The sequence below is a fragment of the Carcharodon carcharias genome, chromosome 2 (genome assembly GCF_017639515.1).
Source record: "Carcharodon carcharias isolate sCarCar2 chromosome 2, sCarCar2.pri, whole genome shotgun sequence".
NCBI classification, from domain to species: domain Eukaryota; kingdom Metazoa; phylum Chordata; class Chondrichthyes; order Lamniformes; family Lamnidae; genus Carcharodon; species Carcharodon carcharias.
The window spans coordinates 206,963,323-206,989,487 of record NC_054468.1 but is presented as its reverse complement, the minus strand read 5'-3'; the positions used below and the strand labels follow the sequence as shown (position 1 = coordinate 206,989,487).

Genomic DNA, 26,165 nt, shown 5'->3' with positions numbered 1-26,165 from the left:
GCCTGTACATGGAATGCAAGTTAGTAAGCAATTAGGAAAGTAAACAACATGTTGATTTTATTGCAAGGGGATTGGAGTACAAGAATAAAGAAGTCCTTCAACAATCGTACAGGGCTTTGGTGAGACCACATCTGGAATACTGTGTGCAGTTTTGGTCTCCATATGTAAGGAAGGATATACTATGGAGGCAGTATAGTGAAGGTTCACTAGATTGACCCCTGGGATGAAAGGGCGGTCCTATGATAAACTGAGTAAATTGGGTCTATATTCTCTGGAGCTTAGAAGAATGAGGGGTGATCTCATTGAAACATTGAAAATTTATGAAGGGGCTTGACAGGGTAGTTACTGAGACATTCTTTCCTCTGGCTGGGAAATCTAAAACAAGGGGCTACAGTTTCAGGATAAGGGGCTGCTCAGTGAGAACTGAGTTGAGGAGAAACTTCTTCACTCTGCTGCAGAGGGCTGTTGATGCGCTATCATTGAATATGTTTAAAGCTGAGACGCAGATTTTTGGTCCCTTAGGGAATCGAGGGATATGGGGAGCAGCCAGGAAATTGGAGTTGAGGTCCAAAATCAGCCACGGTAATAATGAATGGTGGAGCAGACTCAATGGGCCGTATGTTTTTCTCCTCCTATTTCTTATGTTTTTGCGGCTCTGTGAATATTCCCACCTTCAGTGATGGCAAAACCAGCATTTGAATGCAGAAGACAAGGCTGAAGAGTTTGCAGCCAGGTTCCACCAGATCCATGATCCTGAGCACCTCTTCCACTGACACAAACCAGCCATCAGCCAATTTGACCTATTTCACAAGATGCCAAGAACAGCTTGGGGCACTGGATACAACAAGGCTATAGTTCCCAACGACATCCCAGATGTAGTACTTAACACTTGTGCTCCAGAGCTAGTCATAGCCCAAGATGAGCTATTCCAGTACAGCTACAACATTGGCATGACCAAATGTAAAGTTTCTCTAGAACATCCTGTCCACAAAAAGCAGCAGAAATCTAATTCAGCCAGTTGCTGCTCCATCAGCCTACTCTTCATCAGAAAAGTGATGGAAGGTGTTGTCAACAGTACTTTTGAGAGGCTCTTACTCGCCAGTAACCTGCTCAGTGCCACTCTGTTTAGGGTCTGCCAGGGCCACAGAGCTCCAGACCTCATCATAGCCTTGGTTCAAATGTGGGCAAAATAGCTGAATTCCTGAGGTGAGAGTGACTGCCTATATTATGAAGACAATATTTGACTGTGTGCCGTCAAGGAGCCCTAGTAAAATTGAGTCAATGGGAATCGGGCAAAACTCTCCACTGGCTGGAGTCATACCTAGCACAAAGGTGCTAGCACAAAGGAAGATGGATGTGGTTGTTTGCAGCAAACCATCTAGGCCATAGGACATTACTGCAGGTGTTCTCAAGGTACTGTTCTTAACTCAACCATCTTCAGCTGCTTCATCAAAGACCTTCCTTCATCACTGGTGCATCATGGCTGCTGTGTGCACAATCTACAAGATGCACTACAGTAATTCACCAGGGCTTCTTAAACAGACCCTTCCAAATCCATAATTTGTACCATTTAGAAGGACAAGGATTTAGGCTTTCCAACCCTCCAGACTTGGATTGGAGTCTCCAAGAATTGAAGACCAAACACCAATCTGCAGTGTGCAACCCTGGAGGAAAAATCATTGAGACTTAGATTCTTTTGTCATTTTCTTTGAAGATCTTATTGGGTATAAAAATATTGAAAACAATGTTCTGAAGAAGAGTCGTATTGAACTTGAACTGTTAATTCTGTTTGTCTCTGCAGATGCTACCAAACCTGAGTTTTTCCAGCACTTTGTTTTCATTTCAGATTTCCAGTATCTGCGGCATTTTGGTTTTATTATAAAAATATTGAAAATGGGGGGGAAAAAAGCTGTTCGGCTGACGATCAAGTATCATCCAATTGGGTAATGAATCATTTTGATTTCCAATTGGCATAGGAAGGCAGTGCGTCACAAGGGTAGATGTGTTGGCCGACTAATGGCAGGAGTATGGAGGCAAGTCATGTGATGAAATATTGAGGAATACATTTAATCACAGTTGGTAACCCTACAAGAGCAGCTGCACCGGAACACAATCACAGCCACCACTCAAATTCCCCAAGTTGTGCACCATCCTGACTTGGACATATATCACTGTCCTTTCATCTTCGCTGGGTAAAATTCATGGAACTCCCTACCTAACAGCTTGGGAGCATCTTCACCACACGGACTGCAATATTTCAAGGATGCGGCTCCCACCTTCTTGAAAATAAGGGATGAGCGTAAGGATGCCATGTGAAAATGCAAACATTTTCAATTATACCAATTGATATCTTCCATCCTGGTTTGCATTGTTTCAGATTTAAATTACCTTATGTCCACCTTTAGTGAACATGAGTTGTTTGTGTGGGTAGAAATAGGAAAATTGGGAGAGCTTGTTATTGCTCTGTATGCCTCGAGTTTAATATTTTTAAAATGAACCAATCTTTGCAATCCACCTGCCTCTGCCCACAAGAGCTCTTTGCAACGATTCCATTCTGAATAAAATTAGAGAAGTGACTAATCATTTACTGTAGGCAACCCTCCCCTTTGTGCAATTGGCTCCACCACTTTCACAATCTTGCTTGACAGTCCTTAAAAAAAGTTATCAAACGTTTATTTGTCTGCTAATGAATCATTTAGTCAGTGGTCACTGAAATCTATCTTTGGCAGATTGATTTAAAATTAAAACTTTATTTTAACCCTGGATGATTTGATTTGTGGCTGTCTTCAATTTAAATCTAACGTGTTATTGTGGGATTCACACACAATATGAATATAAATGAAAACTTTGAAACGCTATGTAAATGTGCAAATTAATTCTCTAAAATGTTATATATCTGGTGAAGAAAAAGAGGGCTCGTTGAGAGGGAATAACACTGGTGGCAAGATGAGAAATTTTCTTCTTGCTAAAAGGCAGGTTGGGAATGGGAAATTATCACTTATGCATGGGATTGGACCCAGATCTTTGGAGGTTTGTGGGGGGTGGTGGTGGAAGGGGTGAACAAGTTCAATATTTGCTTTTGACAGAGGAAATTTGAGTACGTGCTTGTTTTTTCATCATATGGTTGGGGTGTTTTGAGGCTAATTTTATCTTTAGGAATGGCACAGAGTGCTTTTTTCAACAGTAGAGTGGGAAGCTGTTTTTCTTGGTGGAGGCAGGATGTAAGACTTGGTTATTTGCCCGCTGAGAAAGAGTTGGGAGGTTTTGGTTGGTGTTTAATTCAGTTGGACGGTGTAGGTTCTGTTCGCTAGGGCTGGGCATTTGTGTATTTTGAGATTTCTTCTCTGATGGGGGTCCTCTGGTTTAGCTCAGGGTTGGGAAAGTGGAGTTTAGCTAAGACCTAATGGCTGGTGAGTGATTTTTTTTTTTCCATTTTGGGTAGAGGTTGATGCTTGTAGATCTTCATTTTGGTGGTAGGGTTTTCTGCATACTTGGGAATGGAAAGGATGGGGAATTCTTCTTGTGAATAGGGTGGGGGTATAGGGACAATGCTAAGATTTCTGAACAATGGTTTGGAGGTTGTGTTCAGTGGAAGAGAAGCGTTAAAAGCAAAATATTGGAGATGCTAAAAATCTGAAACAAAAACAAAAAATGCTGGAAAAACAGTAGGTCGAGCAGCATCTGTGGAGAGAAACAGAGTTAACGTTTTGAGCCAGTATGACCCTTCTTCAGAGCTCTGAGGAAGAGAAGAGCCGTCTGCTCACTTGGTGAAGGAGAATGGAGTTGGAGAGATGGTGTTGGAGGGAGGGATTTAGATTGCCGAGGCATTGGGACTGATTCTGGGGACCTATACAAGCTGGATGGGTTGCTCCCCGGCAGGACCAATATCCTCGCAGGGGTATTTGCTAGTACTGTGGGGGAGGGTTTAATCTAGACTGGCATGAGAACCCATGTGGGGAGTCATGAGAGGGAGACGAAGATAGAAATGAAAGACAGAAAAGTAGAAAGCACAAGTGGAAGGCAGAAGAAATAAGGGCTAACAGTAAATAGGGCTATAATACAAAAAAAATGTAAAAAGTTAAAAAGACAAGTCTAAAGACACTGTATCTGAGTGCACAAAGCATTTGCAATAAGGTAGACGAATTAGCACAAAAAACGTTAACAGAGATTACGGAGACATGGGTGCAGAATCAGCAAGGCTGGAAACTGAATATCCAAGGGTATTTGACATTTTGGAAGGACAGGCAAAAAGGAAAAGGAGGTGGGATGGCGTTAGTTAAGGATGAAATCAGTGCAATGGTGAGAGGGGATATTGGCTCAAAATCTAGATGTAGAATCAGTCTGGGTGGAGCTAAGAAGGAACAAGGAGCAGACAACATTAATGGAAGTTGCCTATATGCCTCCAAACTGTAGTGGTAAGGTAGGAGATTGCATTAAAGAGGAAATTAGAGATGCATATAACCAAGGGTGCTGCAGTAATCATGGGTGACTTGAACCTACTTAGAAACTAGGCAAACCAAATTGGCAATAACACTGGTGAATGAATTCCTGGAGTGTGTACAAGATGGTTTCTTAGACCAGTACATCAAGGAACCAACTAGGGAACAGGCTATCCTAGATTTTGGTTTTGTGCAATGAGAAAGGGTTAACTTATAATGTTGTGTGGGGTCCTTTCAACAGCAGTGACCATAACATGATAGAATTCTTCATTGGAATGGAAAGTGAAGTAGCCCAATCAGAAACTAGAGTCCTAAATCTAAACAAACAAAGGTATGAGGTGTGAGTTGGCTACGATAGATTGGAGAACTTCATTAAAAGGCATGACTATGGATAGGCAACAGTTAATATTTAAGGAGCGAACGCATGCATTGCAACAGTTACACATTCCTTTCTGGCACAAAAACACGAGGAAAAGCGGCCCAATCATGACTAAGTAAGGAAATTAAGGATCGTATTAGATCCATTCATATAAAGTTGCTAGAGAAAGTAGCAAACCTGAGGAGTGGGAGCAATTTAGAATTCAGCAAAGGAGATTCATTAAGAGGAGAAAAATAAGAGTATGGGAGTAAGCTTGCAAGGAACATAAAAGCAGACTAAAAGCTTATATAAGTATGTTTTAAAAAAAAGATTAGTGAAGTCAAAAGTCTGAAACGGGAGAGTTTGCAATAGAGAACCAGGAAATGGCAGAACAATTTAGGGGGAGGTGCTGGCATAGTGGTATTGTCACTGGACTAGTAATCCAGAGACCCAGGATAATGCTCTGGGACCTAGGTTCGAATCCTGCCGTCGATGATGGAATTTAAATTCAACAAAAAGCTGGAATTAAAAGTCTAATGACCATGAAACCATTGTCGGTTGTTGTAAAAACCCACCTGGTTCACTAATGCCCTTTTAGGGAAGGAAATCTGCCGTCCTTATCGGTCTGGCCTACACGTGAATCCAGACCTACAGCAATGTGGTTGACTCTGAAATGCCCTTTGAAATGGCCTGTCAACCCACTCAGTTGTAAGAAATTGCTACAAAGTCACAAAAAAGGAATGAAACCATTTGGACCAGCCAGCACCCATCTGCCTACCCTGCAAGGTCCTCCTTACTAACATCTGGGGGCTAGCGCCAAAATTGGGAGAGCTGTCTCACAGACTAATCAAGCAATAGCCTGACAGCCATCCTCACGGAATTATTTCTTTGTGGATTTCTACTTAGAGTTGGTGTACTTAGTCACCGCCTTTATGCCCTCTGACATGGCGTGCTTGGCCAGTTCCCCAGGCGCACGCTGGTCTGGATCTCCCGGAAGTTTGATGGCTTGCTGCTTGTTGTTGTGGGCCAGGCAGGAAGCCTCGCCCGCAATGCGCTCCCAAATGTCATTGATGAGCAAGTTCATGATGCTCATGGCCCGCGAGGAGATGCCGGCATCCAGGTGAGCTTGCTTCATCACTTTGTAGATATAGATGGAGTAACTCTCCTTCCTGGCTTGCTCTTTTCTTGCCGCTCTTGGGTAGCGATTTTTGATGACTTTCTTGGCGCCTTTCTTGGGAACTCCTTTCTTCTCATCAACCATGGTTAAGTTCAACTGAATCATACCTTACAGGTGATATCCCAGACTCCACCATCATCATCCCACCGGCAGGGAGGGAGTTGCCCTGGGATTCCTCAACATTGATTCCAGACCCATGAATCTCATGGCATCAGGTCAAACATGGGCAAGGAAGCCTCCTGCTGATTACCACATACTGCCCTCCCTCAGCTGATGAATCAGTGCTCCTCCATGTTGAACATTACTTGAAGGAAGCACAGAGTGCAGGACGCAGAATGTACTCAAGGTGGGGGACTTCAATGCTCATCACCAAGAGTGGCTTGGAAACACCATGACTGACCAAGCTGGCCAAGTCCTAAATGATGTAGCTGCTAAGCTGTGTCTGCAGCAGGTGGTGAAGGAATCAACAAGAGGGAAAAACATAATTGGCCTGATCCTCACCAACCTGCCTGCTGTGGATGCATCTGTCCATGCCAGTATTGGTAGGAGTGACCACCGCACAGTCATTGTGGAGATAAAGTCCCCCCTTCACATTGAGGATGCCCTCCATCATGTTGTGTGGCACTATCACCGTGCTAAATGGGATAGATTTCGAACAAACTGGGCTGAGGTGCTGTGGGCCAGCAGCAGCAGAATTGCTCTCGAACACATCCTGTAACCTCATGGCCTGGCATATCCCCCACTCTACTATTACCATCAAGCCAGGGGATCAACCCTGGTTGAATAAAGAGTGCAGGAGGCCATGCCAGGAGCAACACCAGGCATACCTAAAAATGAGATGTTAACCTGGTAAAGCTATGACACAGGACTACTTGCATGCCAAACAGCATAAGCAGCAAGTGATAGAGCTAAGCGATCCCACAGCCAACGGATCAGATCTAAGCTCTGCAGTCGTGCCACATCAAGTCGTGAATGGTGGTGGACAATTAAACAACTCAATGGCGGAGGAGACTCCACAAATATCCCCATCCTCAATGATGAAGGAGCCCAACACAGCAGCGCAAAAGATAAGGCTGAAGCATTCGCAACAATCTTCAGCCAGAATTACTTAGTGGATGATCCGTCTCTGCCTCCTCTGGAGGTCTCCAGCATCTCAGATGCCAGTCCTCTGCCAATTTGATTTGCTCCACGTGATATCAAGAAACGGCTGAAGGCATTAGAATACTGCAAAGGCTAAGGGTCGTGCTAATATTCCAGCAATAGTACTGAAGACTTGCGCTCCAGAACTTGCCGTGCCCCTAGCCAAGCTGTTCCAGTATAGCTACAACACTGGCATCTACCCGACTATGTGGAAAATTGCTCAGGTATGTCCTGTACACACAACAGGACAAATCCAACCTGACCAATTACCGCCCCAGCAGTCTACTCTCGATTGTCAGGAAAGTAATGGAAGGGGTCATCAACTGTGCTATCAAATGGCACTTGCTTAACAATAGCCTGCTCATGGGATGCCCAGTTTGGGTTCCGCCAGGGCCATTCAGCTCCTGACCTCATTACAGCCTTGGTTCAAACATGAACAAAGGAGCTGAACTCCTGAGGTGAGGTGAAGATGACTGCCCTTGACATCAAGGCAGCCTTTCTCCGAGTGTGGCCTAGCACACGAGAGCCCTAGCTAAACGAGTTGATGGGAATCGGGGAAAGCTCTCTGCTAGTTGGAGTCATACCTAGCACAAAGAAAGATGGTTGTTGGAAGTCAGTCATCTCAGCTGCAGGACATCACTGCAGGAGTTCCTCAAGGTAATGTCCTCGGCCCAACCATCTTCAGCTGCTTCATCAATGACCTTCCTTCCCTCATAAGGTCAGAAGCAAGGATGTTCACTGATGATTGCACGGTGTTCACTGATTGCACAATGTTCAACACCATTTGCCTCAACTCAGATACTGAGTCCATGTCCAAAAGCTGCAAGACCTCGACAATATCCAGGCTTGGGCTGACAAGTAGCAAATAACATACACGCCACAAGTGTCAGACAAAGACTGCCTCCAACGAGAGAGAATCCAACCACTGCCTCTTGATGTTCAAAGACATTACCATCATTGAAACCCCCACTATCAACATACTGGGGGTTACCATTGACCAGAAGCTGAACTGGACTAGCCATACAAAAACTGTGACTACAAGAGCAGGTCAGAGGCTAGGAATCGTGCAATGAGTAACTCACTTCCTGACTCCCCAAAGCCTGTCCACCATCTACAAGGCACAAGTCAGGAATGCAGTGGAATACTCCCCACTTGCCTGGATGAATGCAGCTGCCACAACACTCAAGAAGCTGGACACCATCCATGACAAAGCAGCCCGCTTGATTGGCACTACATCCACAAACATTCATTCCTTCCACCACTGACGCACAGTAGCAGTAGTGTGTACCATCTACAAGATGCGCTGCAGGAATTCACCATGGCTCCTTAGCACCTTCCAAACCCACAACCACTATCACTGAGAAGGACAAGGGCAGCAGATAGATAGGAACACCACCACCTGGAAGTTCCCCTCTAAGTAACTCACCACCCTGACTTGGAAATATTTCGCTGTTCCAGGATTTTGACCCAGTGACAGTGAAGGAACTCCCTTCCTAACAGCACTGTGGGTGTACCGACACCACATGGACTGCAGCAGTTCAAAAAGGCAGCTCACCACCACCTTCTCAAGGGCAACTAGGGATGGGCAAAAAATGCTGGCCCAACCACCAAAGCCCACATTCTGTGAATGAATAAAAAAAATTAAACAACTACTGGAGGAAGACCCAGCTAACTTTCCAAAAAATGTTAAGGAACCAAAGGTCGAGTGAGGAGGAGGATGAATTGAAGTAAATTAGTATTACTAGCAAAAATAGTGCTGGAGAAATTAATGGAACTGAAAGCTGATAAATCCCCAGAGCCTGGTAATCTACACCCCAGGGTACTAAAGGAGGTGGCCATGGAAATAGTGTATGCATTGGTTGTCATCTTCAAAAATTCTATGGATTATAGAACAGTCCCAGCAGATTGGAAGGTGGCAAATGTAACCCAACTAGTTAAAAAAAAACGGAAGGAAGAAAACAAAATGACAGGCCGATTAGTCTAATATCAGTAGTAGGGAAAATGTTAGTCTTTTATAAAGGATGATATAACAGGACACTTGGTAAATATCAATGGGATTGGACAAAGTCAACATGAATTTATGAAAGGCAAATCATGTTTGACAAAGCTGCTGGAGTTTTTTGAGGACGTAACTAGCAGAATAGATATGGGAGAACCAGTGGATGTTGTGTATTTGGATAAAGTCCCACATAAGAGGTTAATGTGCAAAATTAAAGCACACCGCATTGGGGATAATATATTGGCATGGTTTGAGAATTGGTTAACAGACAAGAAACAGTGTAGGAATAGATGTATCTTTTTCAGCGCAGCAAGCGGTGACTAGTGGGCACCGCAGGGTTCAGTGCTTGTGTCCCAGCTATTCACATTGATTTGGATAAGGGAACCAAATGTAATATTCTAAGTTTGCTGATGGCACAAAAGCAGGTAAGAATATGAGTGGTGAAGAAGATACAAAGAGGCTTCAAGGTGATTTAGACAAGTTGTGAATGGGCAAATACATGGCAGCTACAGTATAGTGTGGATAAGTGTGAAGTAATCCACTTTGGTAGGAAAAACAGAATGATAGTGTTATTTAAATGGTGATGATAGATTGGGAAATGTTGATGTACAAAGGGACCTGGGTATCCTTGTACACCAGTCACTGAAAGCAAGCATGCAGGTGCGACAAGCAGTTAGGAAAGCAAATGGTATGTTGGCCTTCATTGCAAGAGAACTTGAATACAGGAGCAAGGGTGTCTTACTGCAGCTGTACAGGGCCTTAGTGAAATCACACCTGGAGTATTGTGCATTTTTGGTCTCCTTACCTAAGAAAAGATATACTTGCCATAAGAGGAAGTGCAGTGAAGGTTCACCAGACTGATTCCTGGGATGGCAAGATTGTTATATGTGGAGAGATTGGGTCGACTCGTCCTGTATCCACTGGAGTTTAGAAGAATGAGAGAGGATCTCATTGAAATGTTTAAATTCTGACGGATGGACAGACAGGATGCAGGGATGATGTTTCCTCTGGCTGCGGGAGAGGGGCGGATCTAGACCAAGGGGTCACAGTTTTAGGGTACAGGGTAGGCCAGTTAGAACTGAGATAAGGAGAAACTTCTTCACAAAGAGGGTGGAATTCTCTACCACAGAAGGCTGAGGAGGCCAGGTCACAATATAATTCAGAAGGAAATAGATTTCTATACTCTAAGGGTGTCAAGGGGTATGGGGAGAGAGCAGGAGTATATTGTTGACAGAGGCTCAACCATGATACTGAACGGATTGGCGGACCAATCTCTCTTCATATGGCAATCTTGCCATCCCAGAAATCAGTCTGGTGAACCTTCACTGCACTTCTTCTTATGGCAAGTATATCTTAGGTAAAGAAAACAAAAGTATGCAATTTTCCAGGAGTGGTTTCACTAAGGCTCTGTACAGCTACAGTGAGACATCTTTGTTCCTGTATTCAAGTTCTTTTGCAATGAACGCCAACATACCATTTGCCTTCCTAACTGCTTGTACCTGCATGCTTGCTTTCAGTGACTGGTGTACAAGGATACCCAGGTGCTTTTGTACATCAACATTTCCCAATCCTACTTCTACTTTCCATGTCTCTCTTGATTTTTCTGCCAAGGCCTTCCACTTAATTTCCCTGGTTTGTTAGCAAGGCCTTGGTTTACAATCTGTCCCTTGTCTTTGCCAATTTGTCACTTTATTGCCCACTTGTGCCTCATTTACTTAATCTTAAATGTTGAGGTGGGAGTAGTGCTGAAGTCTCTCTTCAGTGGGTGGAGGGGAGTGACAGCCTCTGCTCAGCAGTGTGGTATTGGATACAATCACTCCAGAGATTAAGCAGTTTCATCTGTTTCTATGCATCCAACTGCACTTTTGTCCTCATTTCCATGATTACTTGTCTGTGTGGGCACTTTAGCTGGCAAAGGAATTTTCCTGTTTATGATTCTCTCATAGCTCCATGCTAATATGATACACGGACACATGATTTTTGACTGCATAGTTTTATTTTTGCTGAGCAGACTGCAATGCAGTTACTGAGGCTTAAGTAATAGGTTGGAACTGAAGTGAAGAAGCTGTCTCATTCTAACCAGTTGCATAATTTTGTGCTCATAGTGCCATCTAAAGGAGCAGTACTTCTGGAACTCTGAGGCCACTCAGGATGGCCCTGATTTCACAGTCAGTTCTAAGGTGACGTCACTTGCCACTGACCTTGAAGAAAGCTGCTCACAAAGAATGGAACTTTTATCACAATGAAGAAATTTGACATTCCAGAAGTATAAAATTAGTTTTCTCAGTCAGAGAGGCTGTTCAATAATTATGACACTAGTACGTAGTTAAAACACAGTTGCACCTCATTCAACAAGGTTTAATTTTTTCAAGGGCTTTTATAGCGAGACTAAGCTTAAAAGTGGAAACCCCCATCAATTCAAGTGAGTTCCATCTGTAGGGACTTAACAGCGCACCATGTGGAGAATCACCAATGGCAGCTTTTGGATTTTCACATTTGACTGTGCGTATGTGGTTGCCAGTTTTGCAGTTGTGATTCTGCTGATGCTGACAGTTTTGCTGTTGTAATCACTGCAAAATCTGGCCCTATGTACTTTTGTATTATGGCTGCTCCTGCCATTTAAAAAGAAAGCATTGGTGACTACATCTCAGATAGAAATTAATTCCAAAAAAGAATCATATTGGACTCAATATTAACTCTGTTTCTCTTTCCACAGATGCTGCCAGATCTGCTGAGTTTTTCCAGCACTTTTTTTTTATTTCAGATATCTTTTTTATTTCAGATTTCCAGCATCCAAAGATTTTTTGACTTGATAGAAATGACTTGATTTGACATTCTGTTACTGCAGAAATACTTCTATGCAAATACAAGTCTCAAATGTTCTGCAGTGGCAATTTGTTGGATAAATAAAGTTGTTAGGTTTTATCAAAAGAGGATATGAAAGTAATTGGGAAACCTTTAATTTGTTGGAAATTCAATGCGTACTATATTTGTGTGTTTTAGGGTACATGATGCCATAGTGCATTCCTGATTTAATCTTAAAACTGAAATAAAAAATAGAGAATAAATATCTTTCCAGGAAACGGTTATATATGGAGGTGTTTGAGTACACTCGGCCAATGATGCATCCGGAGCCAGGCAAATTTTATCAGATTAACTCAGAAGAGTGCGAACATCCAAATCCATGGAAGGAAAGCTTTCAACAACTGGTATGGCATTATAAATTGCTGTTAGAATCTAATTTTGAGAGCCTGGTTTTAATTGACAGATGAGGCTCTTTCCCTTAACGACGGGAAGGAGAATTAAAGGCAGAACTGGACTGTATCTGAGTTGGATTCTCAATAATCATACTTGGCATATCTTGGGAATGCAGGGTAGAAAGAGGATCTAAGCAGTTGCTGGCTGTTCTTTGTGAGGTTTTGCAAGGAGAAAATACTTAAAATTGGGAAATAAATATGCATTTCTTGTAGTTGGTAATGAGAAAAGTACACTTCCATCATTTTTGGAAGATTTTGTGTCGGTGTGAATTTCCTTTTCCAATGCTGTTCTGCATCAGCTGCCATAAAGTGAAAGAACAGTTCAGGCAATGATGCTGTTGTTCTGACAGAAGGTCATTGACCTGCAACTTGAACTCTCTTTCTCTTATGGGTGCAGCCTGACCTGAACATTTCCATAATTTTCTGTTTTTATTTCAGCATCCACAGAACTTGCTTTTGTGACTACTGCGTGAGCTGTTAAAGCTAGGATTCTTTAATACATGTCCACTGGTCTAAAAGGGTGTGAGGGGAGTTATTCAACAAAATAGCCTGGTTACATCTACACCATCTATCCCATTCAGTCTTTCAGCATTTCTAGTTCTTGTTACTTCTTCCTTTTCCCATCTTCCATCGGCATCTTAATTTCTTCAGTTGAAGCAAGATCAGTTTTGTCTTCAAATTTGAGCTGGAAGTTCAGGAATTGCGCCCCCACAAAAATCAAGCTTCCCCTACAATACATTACTGTCCACTTGAAGGGTACAATCTTGCATATGTGGCCTCAGCAATGAAGCAGTGATCTACACGACATTGAATTAGCTTCATTTAACTAATTTCCATGAGGAAACACCTTATTTATTGACTTTAACTTCTTTACATTGACAGAAAATGTTGAGTTAATGACTAATATTCACACCTAAGCTATGTTCTACCTTTGTTGATGGTCACCTACATCAGAGTATGTGTAGTCTATGTTGCCAAGAAAATAGCATTTGTCATTTCTTAGTTCATCTGATAAAATAGGCTGCATCTCTCTGATTATTTCAACTTCCTTTAATTACACTGTCATATAACTTGACATTGTTAGCAAATTTTTGTAATATCAGATGTACAGACTTGCAATTGAGGCATGGTTTGGATTCATTTAGGGTGTACAGGGTACAATTTTAAAATTTGCACATGGTCTGAAACTTGTGAAGTGTAGTATACAATGAGGAAGATAGTTCTGGACTTCAAGAGGACATAGCCTGGTGGAGTGGTTGGACACGTGACATGAAATTCAAAGCAGAAAAGTGAGAGGTGATGCACTTTGGTAGGAAGAATGAAGAGAGACAATATATGCTGACATAATTTGGGTTTGCAAGAGCAGAGACCTGAGGGTGTTGGTACATAAATCTTTGGAGGTGGCAGGACAGGTTAACAAACCGGTTAATAAAGCATATGGCATCCTGGGCTTCGTAAGTAGAGGCATTGAGTGCAAAAGCAGGAAGTTATGCTAAAGTTATATACAACACCAGTTTGGGCCCAGCTGTTGTATCATGAGTACTGCACTTTAGGAAGGACATGAAGGCTTTGGAAAGGGTATAGAAGCGATTTATTAGAATGGTTTCAGGGGCAAGGGATTAGAGGTACCTGCATAGATTGGAGATGCTAGGGTTGTTCTTTTCTGAGCAAAGAAGGCATAGAAAAGATTTGAGGTCTTTAAGATCAAGAACAAATTAGATAAATAGAAACTGCTTTCAGTGGCTGAAGGGTCAAAAACAAGAGGGCACAGCTTTTAGGTGATTGGCAAAAGAACCAGAGGTGACATGAAAAACATTTTTACATGAAATTTAGGATTTGGAATGCACTGCCTGATGTGGGGGAAACGGATTCAGTAGTTGCCTTTGAAAAGTGAATTTGATAAATATGTTAAGGAACAAAAAAAGTAGATGCAGGGATGTGTGACTAACTGGCTCTTTTAAAAGAGCTGGTGCAGACTCGATGGGCTGAATGGCTTTCTGCGCTGTACTGTTCTCTTGTTCTATGAATAGTAAGCACAGAAGGAAAATCAAAACAAATCTCAAACTTCACTAGGCAGTGACATACTGAACAGCTTTATGTGTAATATTTCACCATTTACATCTGCCAAGTCGGCTTCAGTAAAGCAAATTTGCTGTAGACAAGTTATTGAATATTTTTGAAACTTTGTCAGTTGTGCATTTATTTTTTTCTGCCAGGAGTGTCACATCAGTGATTCACAATGGTAGGATTCCACTAATTGAAGCATTTGATTTCATAAAGAATGATCATTTTTTAAACATGGAGTGCTTCCATGTATTATTTCACTTCTTTACTGTTTTCTTGGAATTTTAGTACAAAGGAGCACATGTAAAGCCTGGATTTGCAGAACACTTCTATAGTAGCCCTGCAAGATATAAAGGAAGAGAAAATATGTTGGTAAGGATTCTCTTTTATGTTGAATTCTATCTACAAATTTGTGTGCTGTAATCTTAGAACTAAATTGTGTTAATTTTCTCTCTAGTATTATGACACAATTGAAGATGCCTTGGGAGGTGTTCAGGAAGCTCACTTTGATGGCCTTATCTTTGTGCACTCTGGCACATATACTGATGAGTGGATTTATATTGAATCCCCTATTACTATGATTGGTGCAGGTAAATATAAATTGAAATAGAGAAATGATGATTTACAGTTTAATTTTGTAATCTTGCTGTTGGCGATATGATCATGCGTGGCACTAATTCTTCAAAATAGCATTTTATGGAGTTACAGGATTTAGGCTTATGCTAATTTTCCCCTCTTCCCCCTGCCTCCCCCTCGCAAATCCCATGCTATATGACTAATTAGTTTCATTCAATGTAGTTTAATGCGCAAACACTTCTGAATTTCTAATCCGTGAAAATATGATACAAATTGCTTTCTGGTTTTTAGTTTTTGGCCTTGTTTTGTCGCCTTTCCTTCCTCTTCCTGTCCCTAAGCTATTGAATGTCAAGCTCTGTCTTAGGGTTATGTTGGCGAACTATTCCAAGCCGCCTGTGCTTTAGTCAGATAGTGGGATATTATGGCCCATAGAAGCTGCTCTACCATTGAATAAGATCATGGCTAACTTCTCCATCTGTTCCACTTTCTGACCCTATTTCATATCCTTTGCCATTAAGGCTCAAATCTATTGATCTCAGTCTTGAATAGTTTCATTGAGCATCTGCAGTCCTCTGGGGTAGAGAATTCCAAAGATTCGTAAACCCTCTGAGTAAAGAAATTTCTACTCATATCAGTCCTAAGTAACTGACCCTTTATCCTTAGTCTTTGATCCCTAGTTTTAGACACTCCAGCCAGGAGTAAGAGCCCTCAGCATCTATCCTATTGAACTTGTCAAGAATTTTATATATTTCAATGAGATCAGCTCTCATTCTTGTAAACTCTAGAGAGTATAGGCCCATTCCATGTGACTTGTCCTCATGGGCAGCCCCCTCATCCCAGGAATCAATCTAGTGAACCTTTGTGCTACTGAGGCAAATGCTGCAGATGTGGTCTCACCAAAGCCCTGTATAATTGTATCAAAACTTCTTCACTCTTATGTCAGACTTTATCGCAAGAGGGTTAACTATGCCATTTGTCTTTCCAACTGCTTGCATGCTCCTGCATGTTAACTTTGTGACTTGTGTACCAGGAAGGATACCAAACCCCAGTAAATACCAACATTTGTCTGGTACCTGAACTTTAAAAAAAAATTCAGCTTTTCCATTCTTCCTACCAGAGTGGATGATTTCACTCTTCCTCATATTATATTCCACTGTCATCTCCTTGCATAATCATTTTAATTGGTATGTATCTCTTTTTCCGCCTCTGTCATAGTAACAGCTTACTTTCCCACTTAGCTTTGTATTGTCAGCAAACTTGGATTCCCCCTTTTCTGAGTCTTTGATATAGATTGCAAATAGCTGAGGCCCAAGGAAGAGAGATTCGTATCTATGTAGTGCTTGTCATGACTACCAGGCATCTCGGTGCTTTACAGCCAATCAGGTACTTTTTGAAGTGTCATGATCGTAGGAAGCACGGAAGCTAATTTGCAGTCCGCAATCTCCCACAAACAACAACCTGATAATGACCATATAATGTTTTTTGGGATGTTGATTGAAGGATAAGTATTGGCCAAGACACGGAGGATAACTCCCTTACTGTTCCTTGAAATAGTGCCAGGGGCTCTCGTACACCAGCCTGAGCACATAGATGGGTTTAACATCTCATCTGAGAGATGGCACCTCAAAGTGCAGGGCTCTCTGTACTGCACTGGACTGTCAGCATTGATGGCTGCACTCAGCCCTGGAGTCGGACTTTAACCCGAAATCTTGTGATTGAAGGGAGTGTGCCATCAACTGAGCCATGACTGATAAAGCACTGACCATTTACGCCACTCCATGAATTACATGTCATCATCCTGAAAATGACATGTTTATTCCTACTGTTTTCTGTTTGTTAATACTAGCCTCAACCCATCCATGATGGAAGAAATATATTCTGCATGAATTTGTCAGTTATTTCCCTTTGCTGGTTGCTTATATTGACATACCATTGAGGATTGTGGACCCTATGGGAAATTAAGTGAGCATTCTATTGATCCATACAACAGGAGGTTTTTCTACCAATATTTTTCACTCCTATACCATATGTAATTGCTTGCAATTTTAGTTTAAAAACCTGGTAGAAGTGGCTCAGCACCTTTTATTCCAATCCATTTGTGGTGTTAACAAGATATATTGCATTACTTGTTGAGGTGGTAAAAGGCAAGCTTCGCCTAGGCATAAAGGGCAGTTGGGGCTGTAACCGAAGCCTTGTCCATCTTGTCTCCCCCTACCCAATTCTCCTGAGTCAACCTGGGCTGTGTTTGTGTAACCCTTGGTTTCAAAGCAGTATTGATGGAGGTGTTTGGAACCTTTCTGCCAAAAAGTGGAGCAGAATGTCGAACAAGGAAAATAAAAGCTGCTTCACAGTGGTTTAATAAGACAATCTCTTCACTCTTTAAAAGCTAGAACTTGTGCGTTTTGAAACCTTGAAATTGTATACGTTGTGTGATGGCCGATCTGCTTTTGGGCCATATTTTATGATAGGGTGATGGTTCCTTTGAGGATTAGGTATCTTTGAAAGATGATTTATTGTGTAAAAAAAAAAAACCTTGCTTCCAGCAACCTGTAATCATGTCACCCAGCTATCTGGGAGATAATAGAAAAAAAAGTGTCAACGAAAGTTAATTGCAGAAGGGAGTAGATTACTGGGTGTGGTTCTGTTTTTAAGCAGTTTTGATTTAGTTTTCAAACAAACTGGCTGTAGAGAAAATCTCTCGAGTAGAATTCATTTGAAATTCAGCTAGCTGGCTAAAAGGGTATAAAAACTTTGATAAATTGAAAGACTGTAACAATGAGTTGAACTTCTGGGATAGCCAAGCTGAGGAGAAAGAAAGAGAGCTCTAGATACAAGGCTCCAGAGTTAAAGAATACTAAAACCAGGAGAGTTCAGACCTGTGATTGTTATGCTTAAGATGCTAGGGCTGCCTCTGTTGAGCTTGGAGTCTACAACCTTGGGATGGTTGGAAGAAATTTGAAGGAACAACCTTACCGGAAGACCCAAGAAATTTCAACACTTGTATGAATCTTTGAAACCAAGTGGTTAATCTTTCAAAGTTTTGGGGGGTGTAAGTCAAATGGGTGCAGAAGGAAATTTGAGTTAAGTTTGGTTTAGAGTACAAATAACTATGCTCCATTATACTTTTAATTTCCGGAAAAATAATTTAGTATTTAAGATAGACTGTAGTTATTAGCATAGCTGTCCTTTTGATTTTCATGTAGTAAATTTTTTTGTTTCAAACCATGTGGCTTCATTCTTTTAGTAAATACTTACATTTTTGGATTTCAAGAAAAAAATAAATGAAAATGTTACTGATCTTTACTGAGATCATAATATGTGAAATAATTTGACTCAGTAAATAAGCCTGCATATTATGTGCTTAAAAGACGATTGGTAATTGATGAGAAATGTTGAGCTAAGTTGGTTTGCTTTGCTAAAGGATTTTTAATATACACTTTCAGCACCAGGAAAAGTTGCAGATAAGGTCATCATTGAAAACACTAGGGATTCTACCTTTGTATTTATGGAAGGTTCTGAGGATGCCTATGTTGGATATATGACAATTAGGGTAAGTTCTAATAGACTTTTGGGTTTGCAATCATTTAATAAAGCAGTTTAACTAATCTGTAAGCAAAATCTTTTATCTGTGCTTCTTCCTTCTAGTTTAACCCTGATGATAAATCAGCCCAGCACCATAATGCACACCACTGCTTGGAGATCACTGTGAACTGCAGTCCGATAATAGATCATTGTATTATTCGTAGTACATGTACAGGTCAGTGTCACCTTTGATAGCATGATTTAACTTACTGAGGCTGAGTGCTTGATTGTAACCATGGCATTTTTGTGTGAAGTTATATTGTCTTGTTAGTGACAAGCCATTTTGAATTGCCTTGGGACAATTTACTATATTGAAGGTGCTATTAATAAATGCAAGTTGTTGTAAAATGATTGAACTGATGCATATTGGTTTTAATTTTAATGTGACGACACAGTAGATTGGAGGACATGATGTATGTCTTGCGTCTCTAAAATTTTCTGTTCCTACTGTCCTATTCTGATTTTTGTCTTCCCCTTCTCTGTGCATAATTCGCAATACCTGCACCTTTTTGTTCTCTTTTCTTTGTTTTGCATTCCATTCGGGTGGGTGATGGTGTTTGGCATAATGGAGAAGAGAAATGGCATGGATTAGCAGTTTCATATTCTTGAGGCGAGAATGGGGAAAATTCAGGCTCCTTTTCCATCCCCTGCGTAATTTTTTTTATTCATTTGTGGGATGTGGCCATCGTTGGTTGGGCCAGCATTTATTGCCCATCCCTGATTGCCCTCGAGAAGGTGGTGGTGAGATGCCTTCTTGAACCACTGCAGTCCATGTGGTATAGGCACACCCACAGTGCTATTAGGGAGGGAGCTCCAGGATTTTGACCCAACGACAGTGAAGGAACCTTGATATATTTCCAAGTCAGGATGGTGTGTGGCTTGGAGGGGAACTTTCAGGTGGTGGTGTTCCCATGCATCTGCTGCCCTTGTCCTTCTCGGTGGTAGAGGTCATGGGTTCGGAAGGTGCTGCCTAAGGACCCTTGTGAGTTCCTGCAGCACGTCTTGTAGGTGGTACACACTGCTGCCATTGTGCGTTTGAGGGCGTGAATGGCACCCCTTCCACAAACAATCAAGCAGACTGTTTTGTCCTGGATGGTGTCGAGTTTCTTGTATTGTTGGAGCGGCACTCACCCAGGCAAGTGGAGAGAATTCTATCTCACTCCTGACTTGTGCCTTGTAGATGGTGGACAGGCTTTGGGGCATCATGAGATGAGTTACTTGCTGCAGGATTTGTAACCACAGTATTTATATGGCTAGTCCAGTTCAGTTTCTGGTCAATGGTAAGCCTCAGGATGTTGAAGGATAGCCCCAGGATAGTGGGAGATCCAGTGATGGTAATGCCATTGAATGCCATGGGGCAATGGTTAGATTTTCACTTGTTGGAGATGGTCATTGTCTGGCACTTGTGTGGCACGAACGTTACTTGCCACTTATCCGCTTAAGCCTGGATGTTGTTCAGGTCTTGCTGCATTTGGACATGGAATGGTTCTGTATCTGAGGAGTCATGAATGGTGCTGAACACTGCAATCATTGGCGAACATTCCCACTTCTGACCTTATGATGGAAGATAGGTCATTGATAAAACAGCTGAAGGTGGTTAGGCCTAGGGCACTACCCAGAGAAACTCCTGCAGTGATGTCCTGGAACTGAGATGATTGACCTCCAACAGCCACAACCATCTTCCTTTGAGCGAGGTATGACTCCAACCAGGGGAGAGTTTCCCCCCTGATTCCCATTGACACCAGTTTTGCTAGGGCTCCTTGATGCCGCACTTGGTCAAATGCTGCCTTGTTGACAGGGCAGTCATTCTCACCTCACCTCTGGAGTTCAGCTCTTTTGTCCTTGTTTGAATCAAGGTAATCCACTATCCACTGTCCTCTTCATCTACAGTTGCGCCTGGTCCTGTTCTTGTATTCTGCTGGGGAAAGAACCCTGGCTAAGGAAAAATGGGCAGGGATTTTTTTTCTGTTTTCATTCAAACATCTGCAACTGTGAAAAGCAAGTGAAACTATGGAGTTGCCTGAAGTTGCCTGCCATTCTGATAAATTTAGTTCAGTATGGGGAGCAGTAATGGAGCGGAAACCTGTGTGCACACCATCTCTGTTGCTCACTGGTCTTCTCTAGTCTTCTCTAGTCAAACTTTCAGGTCATTGTTAGTCTGGGTGAAGCCTTTTGTCTAAAGAACTATTAAAATATCTGCTGTGCAAAATATATGGAAGTTTGGTGGTGAAATTGAAATAGATACATTCATGATTTCCTTTTCTCTCTCATTCTCTCTTTTCCCCCCTGTCCCCCCAGTCCAAACTCTCCCTTCAGCATTGGCTTTATCATCTTTAATTAATAGCATGTATAATAGTTGCAGTAGGAGCCATTAAGATGTTGAAGGCTGAGTGGGCCTGAATGACTATCCTGAGTTTTTGTTCCTTTTTCCTTACTCTAGGCAAACACCAGCTTTTTGATTATTGCCTCCCCTTAGTCTCAGTGAAGATCAAAGAATTTGTGATTGTGTAGTTTTAAGGCTGTTGTAATCTACTAAGTAATTTGAAGAAATGATATTTGGTGGAGTGGGGAATAAATTGGAGCTCTGGGGCGTGTCATCAAGACATTTGTTTGAGTGCACTATCATGGATATTACCTACAGCTGTTGCTTTGTTACTATACTTTGGATAGTGTCTTTTTCACTTATAAATTATTTTAATTAAAATTGGATGTATTGTAATCAGGAAATCCAGATCTGCTGGATCCTTCACAAAACTAAGTCGATAAACCAGACAGTTCACTTCCAACCCAGTTCGACCCTTTTGTCACTAAAACACTCAGCTGCAAACTTGAATAATCCAATGCCCTCTTGAGCTTTCTCCACCCTCACCTTGCGTAAAAGTGCACCCAAAACTCTGCTGCCAGTATTACATCATGCTCATCTATCACTCTTAATCTATGTTGGCTTCAGGGCCCTACTGCCTCAGATTTAAAATGATCATTCTGGTTTGAAAACCCTTCATGGGCTTTCTCCTTCCTTTCTTAATATTCCCCTTGCCCCAACCCTCTACTTTGCCCAGGTTTCATTCTTCTGACTCTAGCCTATTGTGTCCTCCTATTTCTCTCTTCCCAACCATTAGTAGCCATGCCTTTGACAGCATAAGCCCTATCTGCAGGATTTCCCCCTCATTCCTCCTTTATGACCCTCATTAAAACTCACCTCTTTGGCATAGCTTTTGGTTACCCCATCTAATATTTCTTCCTTTAACTCATCTTTTTGATTTAAGCCTCTGAAATATCTTGGGATGTTTTTGTATGTTTAAGGCGCTATACAAATGCAAGTTATTGAATATAAAACTTTTATGTATTTTCAGAAAACCAAAAAGGAATGGATTTGACTTTATATAGTGCCTGAAGTTAATGTCTCTATTCATTCCAAAAATCATTAATTCCTGTTAAAATAGTAAAAATTGATTTATTGTACAATTCTTTGTTACAGTTGGCTCTGCTGTGTGTGTCAGTGGCCAGGGAGCATCCCCTACTATCAAACACTGCAACATTAGTGATTGTGAAAATGTTGGGTTATATATAACAGATCATGCACAGGTATGATAATCCAAAACACAAGTCACTCTTTTAACAGTTTTGTTTTTTGCCCATAGCTTAGTATAATCTTTTTATTTCATAGGGAATTTATGAGGACAATGAGATTTCAAACAATGCTCTTGCTGGAATCTGGGTAAAAAACCATGGAAATCCTATCATCAGGAGAAATCAAATTCACCATGGGCGTGATGTTGGGGTCTTCACATTTGATCATGGCATGGTAACTCTTACTACTTTCAATAAGAATTTGGTAGTTAATGAATGGGAGGGTAATTACTGCATTATGGTTTAATAGACTGTTCGGGCTGGGATGTGACAATTCATCAAAACTTTAACTAGAAGAACTGTTCTCTAAGGGTATGTTAGCATGGATGTTGACCACTGTCACTAGGTTTCCTCATGGCTGTGCTATCATTTCCCATATGAAACAGTTTGATTTTATGTATACCAGATAGAAATAGCACACTAAGAATTCCATTCTTCCACAAACTTAAAAATTCCATGCCACCAGAACAGACATATGCTATCTCGAAGTCCCCTTCTGGTACACCATTTGTAGAGAATAAAAATTGGTAATTGCTTGAAAAACTGATTTATTATTGGCGTTTGTCAAAAAGGATGGGCTTCATTATAATTAGAATAATAGCCTGCAGCTGTCAAAAATGCTTAATTTGTCTTGAGTTCTGAAGCAACTTTCTGTTATGATCTTATAATAGAATTAAGGTTGATCTGATCTCATTGCTGATGTTGATGGTGGTAAATAAAGTTTTTACTAGATGGCTTTCATTCAGTTTGTGTTGCCAGTTTGGTAAGCTTCAAGCTTCTTTGTTTTCAGTACTAATATGTTCTATGTGAATTTTCTATAACAATCCTTTAAGTAGAATTTGTGAGGACCTGCTGTTGAAAGCTAGAACTTGTTTGCTGAGAATTCAACTGCTAATTTTTGTAGTTTACAACCTCCTTCAAGCCTTAGTTGTTGACCGTTTATTTTGTGTAGTCCCTTGGAGAATTTTCATATTTGTCATTCAAAATCCCCTGTCATACTTGCAAAGTTTCTCTCTCAGATGGTGGTTCTGTTACTACCATGCTTGACATGAAATGCTGTTTTTTTTTCACTGAAGCCATCTATACTTGTGTCTTATGACAATTTTTGGCCATTATTGAAAAGTAATTTTCCAGGAATGTTATGTGAATTATTGAGCAAGCTGTGTAGGATGTTGTTTTCCAGTCATTTCTGGAGCACTGCAGCACCTAGCCTATTATTATAATACATTTGCACTGGTCCTTAGTTTTTAAGATCCATCCCCCCCCCCAAAAAAAAAGCCTAGGATTTTTCACATCCTAAGAGGTCTTTTAAGATGTCTTGCCTTTCTTCATTTTCAGTATTTTGTCCTGCTCATGGAACCATGACTTTCTTGAGCAGCATTTTTAAAGCTACTGATCTGGTAGATCAGCATTTACCTACCTCAACAATTCATTTCCATGATATTAGAGCTTTCTTTTCCCTCGCAATGGTTCTGTGCAAACTTAAGAATGACTTTATATCTTTATTAGATTCCAGTAGCCTGCTAAAGTGAATGAATTCACACTGAACATAGGCAAATCTGAATATCAATAATGATAAACATAAGTGACTGCATTTCAAAAGCAACCTTGTGTTAAATGCTTAGTTTTTTTTTGAATGTGGTATGATGGCATGTAAATGCAAATCTTTCCTTTGTCTTCTGGCTGTTAGCACTTGGTTGAGTCTGGTATGTTCCTGTTGAATAGATCCATATCCTGCTGAACAGATCCATAAACAGTAATGAGGTCTGTGGCTGTGTCAACTACACCTATATGCTTAAACATTAAGTAAATATTAGGATGGAATACAGAGATAGCTATACCTTCAAAGTAAAAGTTGAGGGACGCAGGTGTGAATTAACAAGATTCAGTTGCGTTTGCCAAAATATATTAGATGCATTTAATTTAGCAAGCACTTCTCATGTAAGTACTCGGTAGTATTTTCTATGAAACTTTGTTCAGATTACATGGATCGAAAGATTCATTTGTTTTTGGCGCTATCATTAAGGAGATAACCCATTTAGTTGGCTATCCAATTATTGTAATAGTACCTAGTGATTGCATTTTTAATTCTTTGCATTGTCTTAATAATTTTTTATTTATTTGTTCATCGGATGTGGGAGTCACTGGCAAGGCCACCATTTATTGCCCATCCCTAATTGCCCCTGAGGCAAACAGCCAAAATTTTAGCTCTGAGGCTTCTCATCCACATCTATGGCCAATGTAATGCTTCATTAGCATTCTTTGACAGCCCTGAAATCCTGGTAATGGAGGCAAGAAATACAGTGTGTGCATTTCACTGTCATGCACTGTCCCATCACCAACATGCTACCTAGGATATATTTTGTTCAGGTGCTATTCCTCCTGAGTTAGCGTTCATGATCTACCTTTGTCATTAATGATTTATTCACACTGGCAAAATGATTTTTTTTGATCAGGGACTGATGGTTGCTTTTACTCACGCTAGTTCTTTTGTGCAGCATTTTTTTTCAAGAAATCACTTAATTCTATAGTTTTAATACTTGATGACTCCTCAACAGATGCACTATTGCCTCTTAAGTTTTTCACATGACTTTAATATGTCGCTTAACAAATGTGTTTTTATAATAAATCAGTCAATATGGGGCAATATTGGTTCTGCTGCATATTTAGAACATGTTGAATCTAACTAGAATTCAGTAATTAGCTATATGAACAAAAAAGAATGAATAATCAAGGGAACAGTCATGTCCAGATTTTTCCTTTCCTACTGCTGAAGGCAGATTTTGACATCATCCTTGGGAGTTTTGAAAATGGCTAGTTAAACATTTAAGTGTTGAGTACTTGTAAGGAAAACTTGATCTTTTAATAGGGACTGCTTTCTCTGTAGTTTGGAAGCACAGCTTACAGTGTTATTGTCCTAAGGAAGGAGTCTTGATATCATACCACATTTTAAAAATCTCAATTACAAAGAATGCAATGAACTTGAAGATTAGTATGACCTACTTTTAGTTTATTTTCATTTTTGGAATTATATCAAGGGAAAATCACTAACACCCAAATGGCTAGGATCACTCATTATTTTTGATGATGTATCAGAAACTGGATTAGAAATAGTTGATACCATGGTTAACCAAGAATGCTCATGTGTACGTACTTAACAGTTTCTCCAAGTGGTTATGCTGATGAATCAGCTTGAAGTTGTCAAATTTTTATCCTGATCTATTTATGGTATACTTTTTGCTTCAGAAGCCAGTTGTATTGCCAATTCTGTTTCATGTTGGTAAAATTCCATGTTTATAGCCTAAGCTAGTTCCCCAGTAGGAGGGGAAAGAAGAATGGCCACAGCCATTGCCAGCCTGATTGTCACTTCTGTTCTGCTCTCTCTGCCACAACTGAAGCAGATTTAAGGCCGGGTTATAGGGACCATAGCTCCTATCCAAAATTAAATCTGGGTAAATGAAAAGTATGGAAAAAAGTTTTTAAAAAAACTGTGCATGCACCTTTTTTTAAAACTTTTTTGTACTTTTTATTCCCCCAGATTTAAACAGTTTGGTACAGCAACTACATCACAGGTAAGTGGACTTAAAAACTGACTTAGTTTTGCTATTAGGAGAAACAGGTAGGCAGGGGACACCTGTGCTTCTTGGCTGCTGCTGACTTTCATGGTACCAGATCAACATATACCTACAATACTCTTCACATAGAAAATTGCCTCATTGAAGGATAGGATGTCAAACATCCTATAAGAGTTAGGGGATGTGATTGCAGGGGTGCTTTTTTTAAAAGAAATTGTTGAAACTGCATAAGATGTAGCAAGGCAGATACGTTTTTGGAGGAAATTTGAGTGTAGAAGTTAGATGGTGTACGACGCTGCAACTATTGGTGAAATATGGTGCAGCATACTAAATTTGGAAGAGTGGCATATGATTATTAGGACACAGAT

General features: G+C 40.9%; 1 protein-coding gene across 5 annotated transcripts in view; it reads left to right on the top strand.

The window, feature by feature from the left end:
• LOC121289979 (F-box only protein 11) overlaps positions 1-26,165 on the top strand; it is a 133,335-nt gene that overhangs the window by 74,546 nt on the left and 32,624 nt on the right. For all 5 annotated transcript variants that reach the window (XM_041210009.1, XM_041210028.1, XM_041210040.1 and 2 more), the window contains 7 exons: positions 12,193-12,322; positions 14,723-14,806; positions 14,892-15,024; positions 18,454-18,560; positions 18,656-18,767; positions 22,071-22,177; positions 22,260-22,397. In XM_041210009.1, coding sequence (XP_041065943.1) covers positions 12,193-12,322; positions 14,723-14,806; positions 14,892-15,024; positions 18,454-18,560; positions 18,656-18,767; positions 22,071-22,177; positions 22,260-22,397 — 811 coding nt within the window. The remainder of the gene's footprint in view (positions 1-12,192; positions 12,323-14,722; positions 14,807-14,891; positions 15,025-18,453; positions 18,561-18,655; positions 18,768-22,070; positions 22,178-22,259; positions 22,398-26,165) is intronic.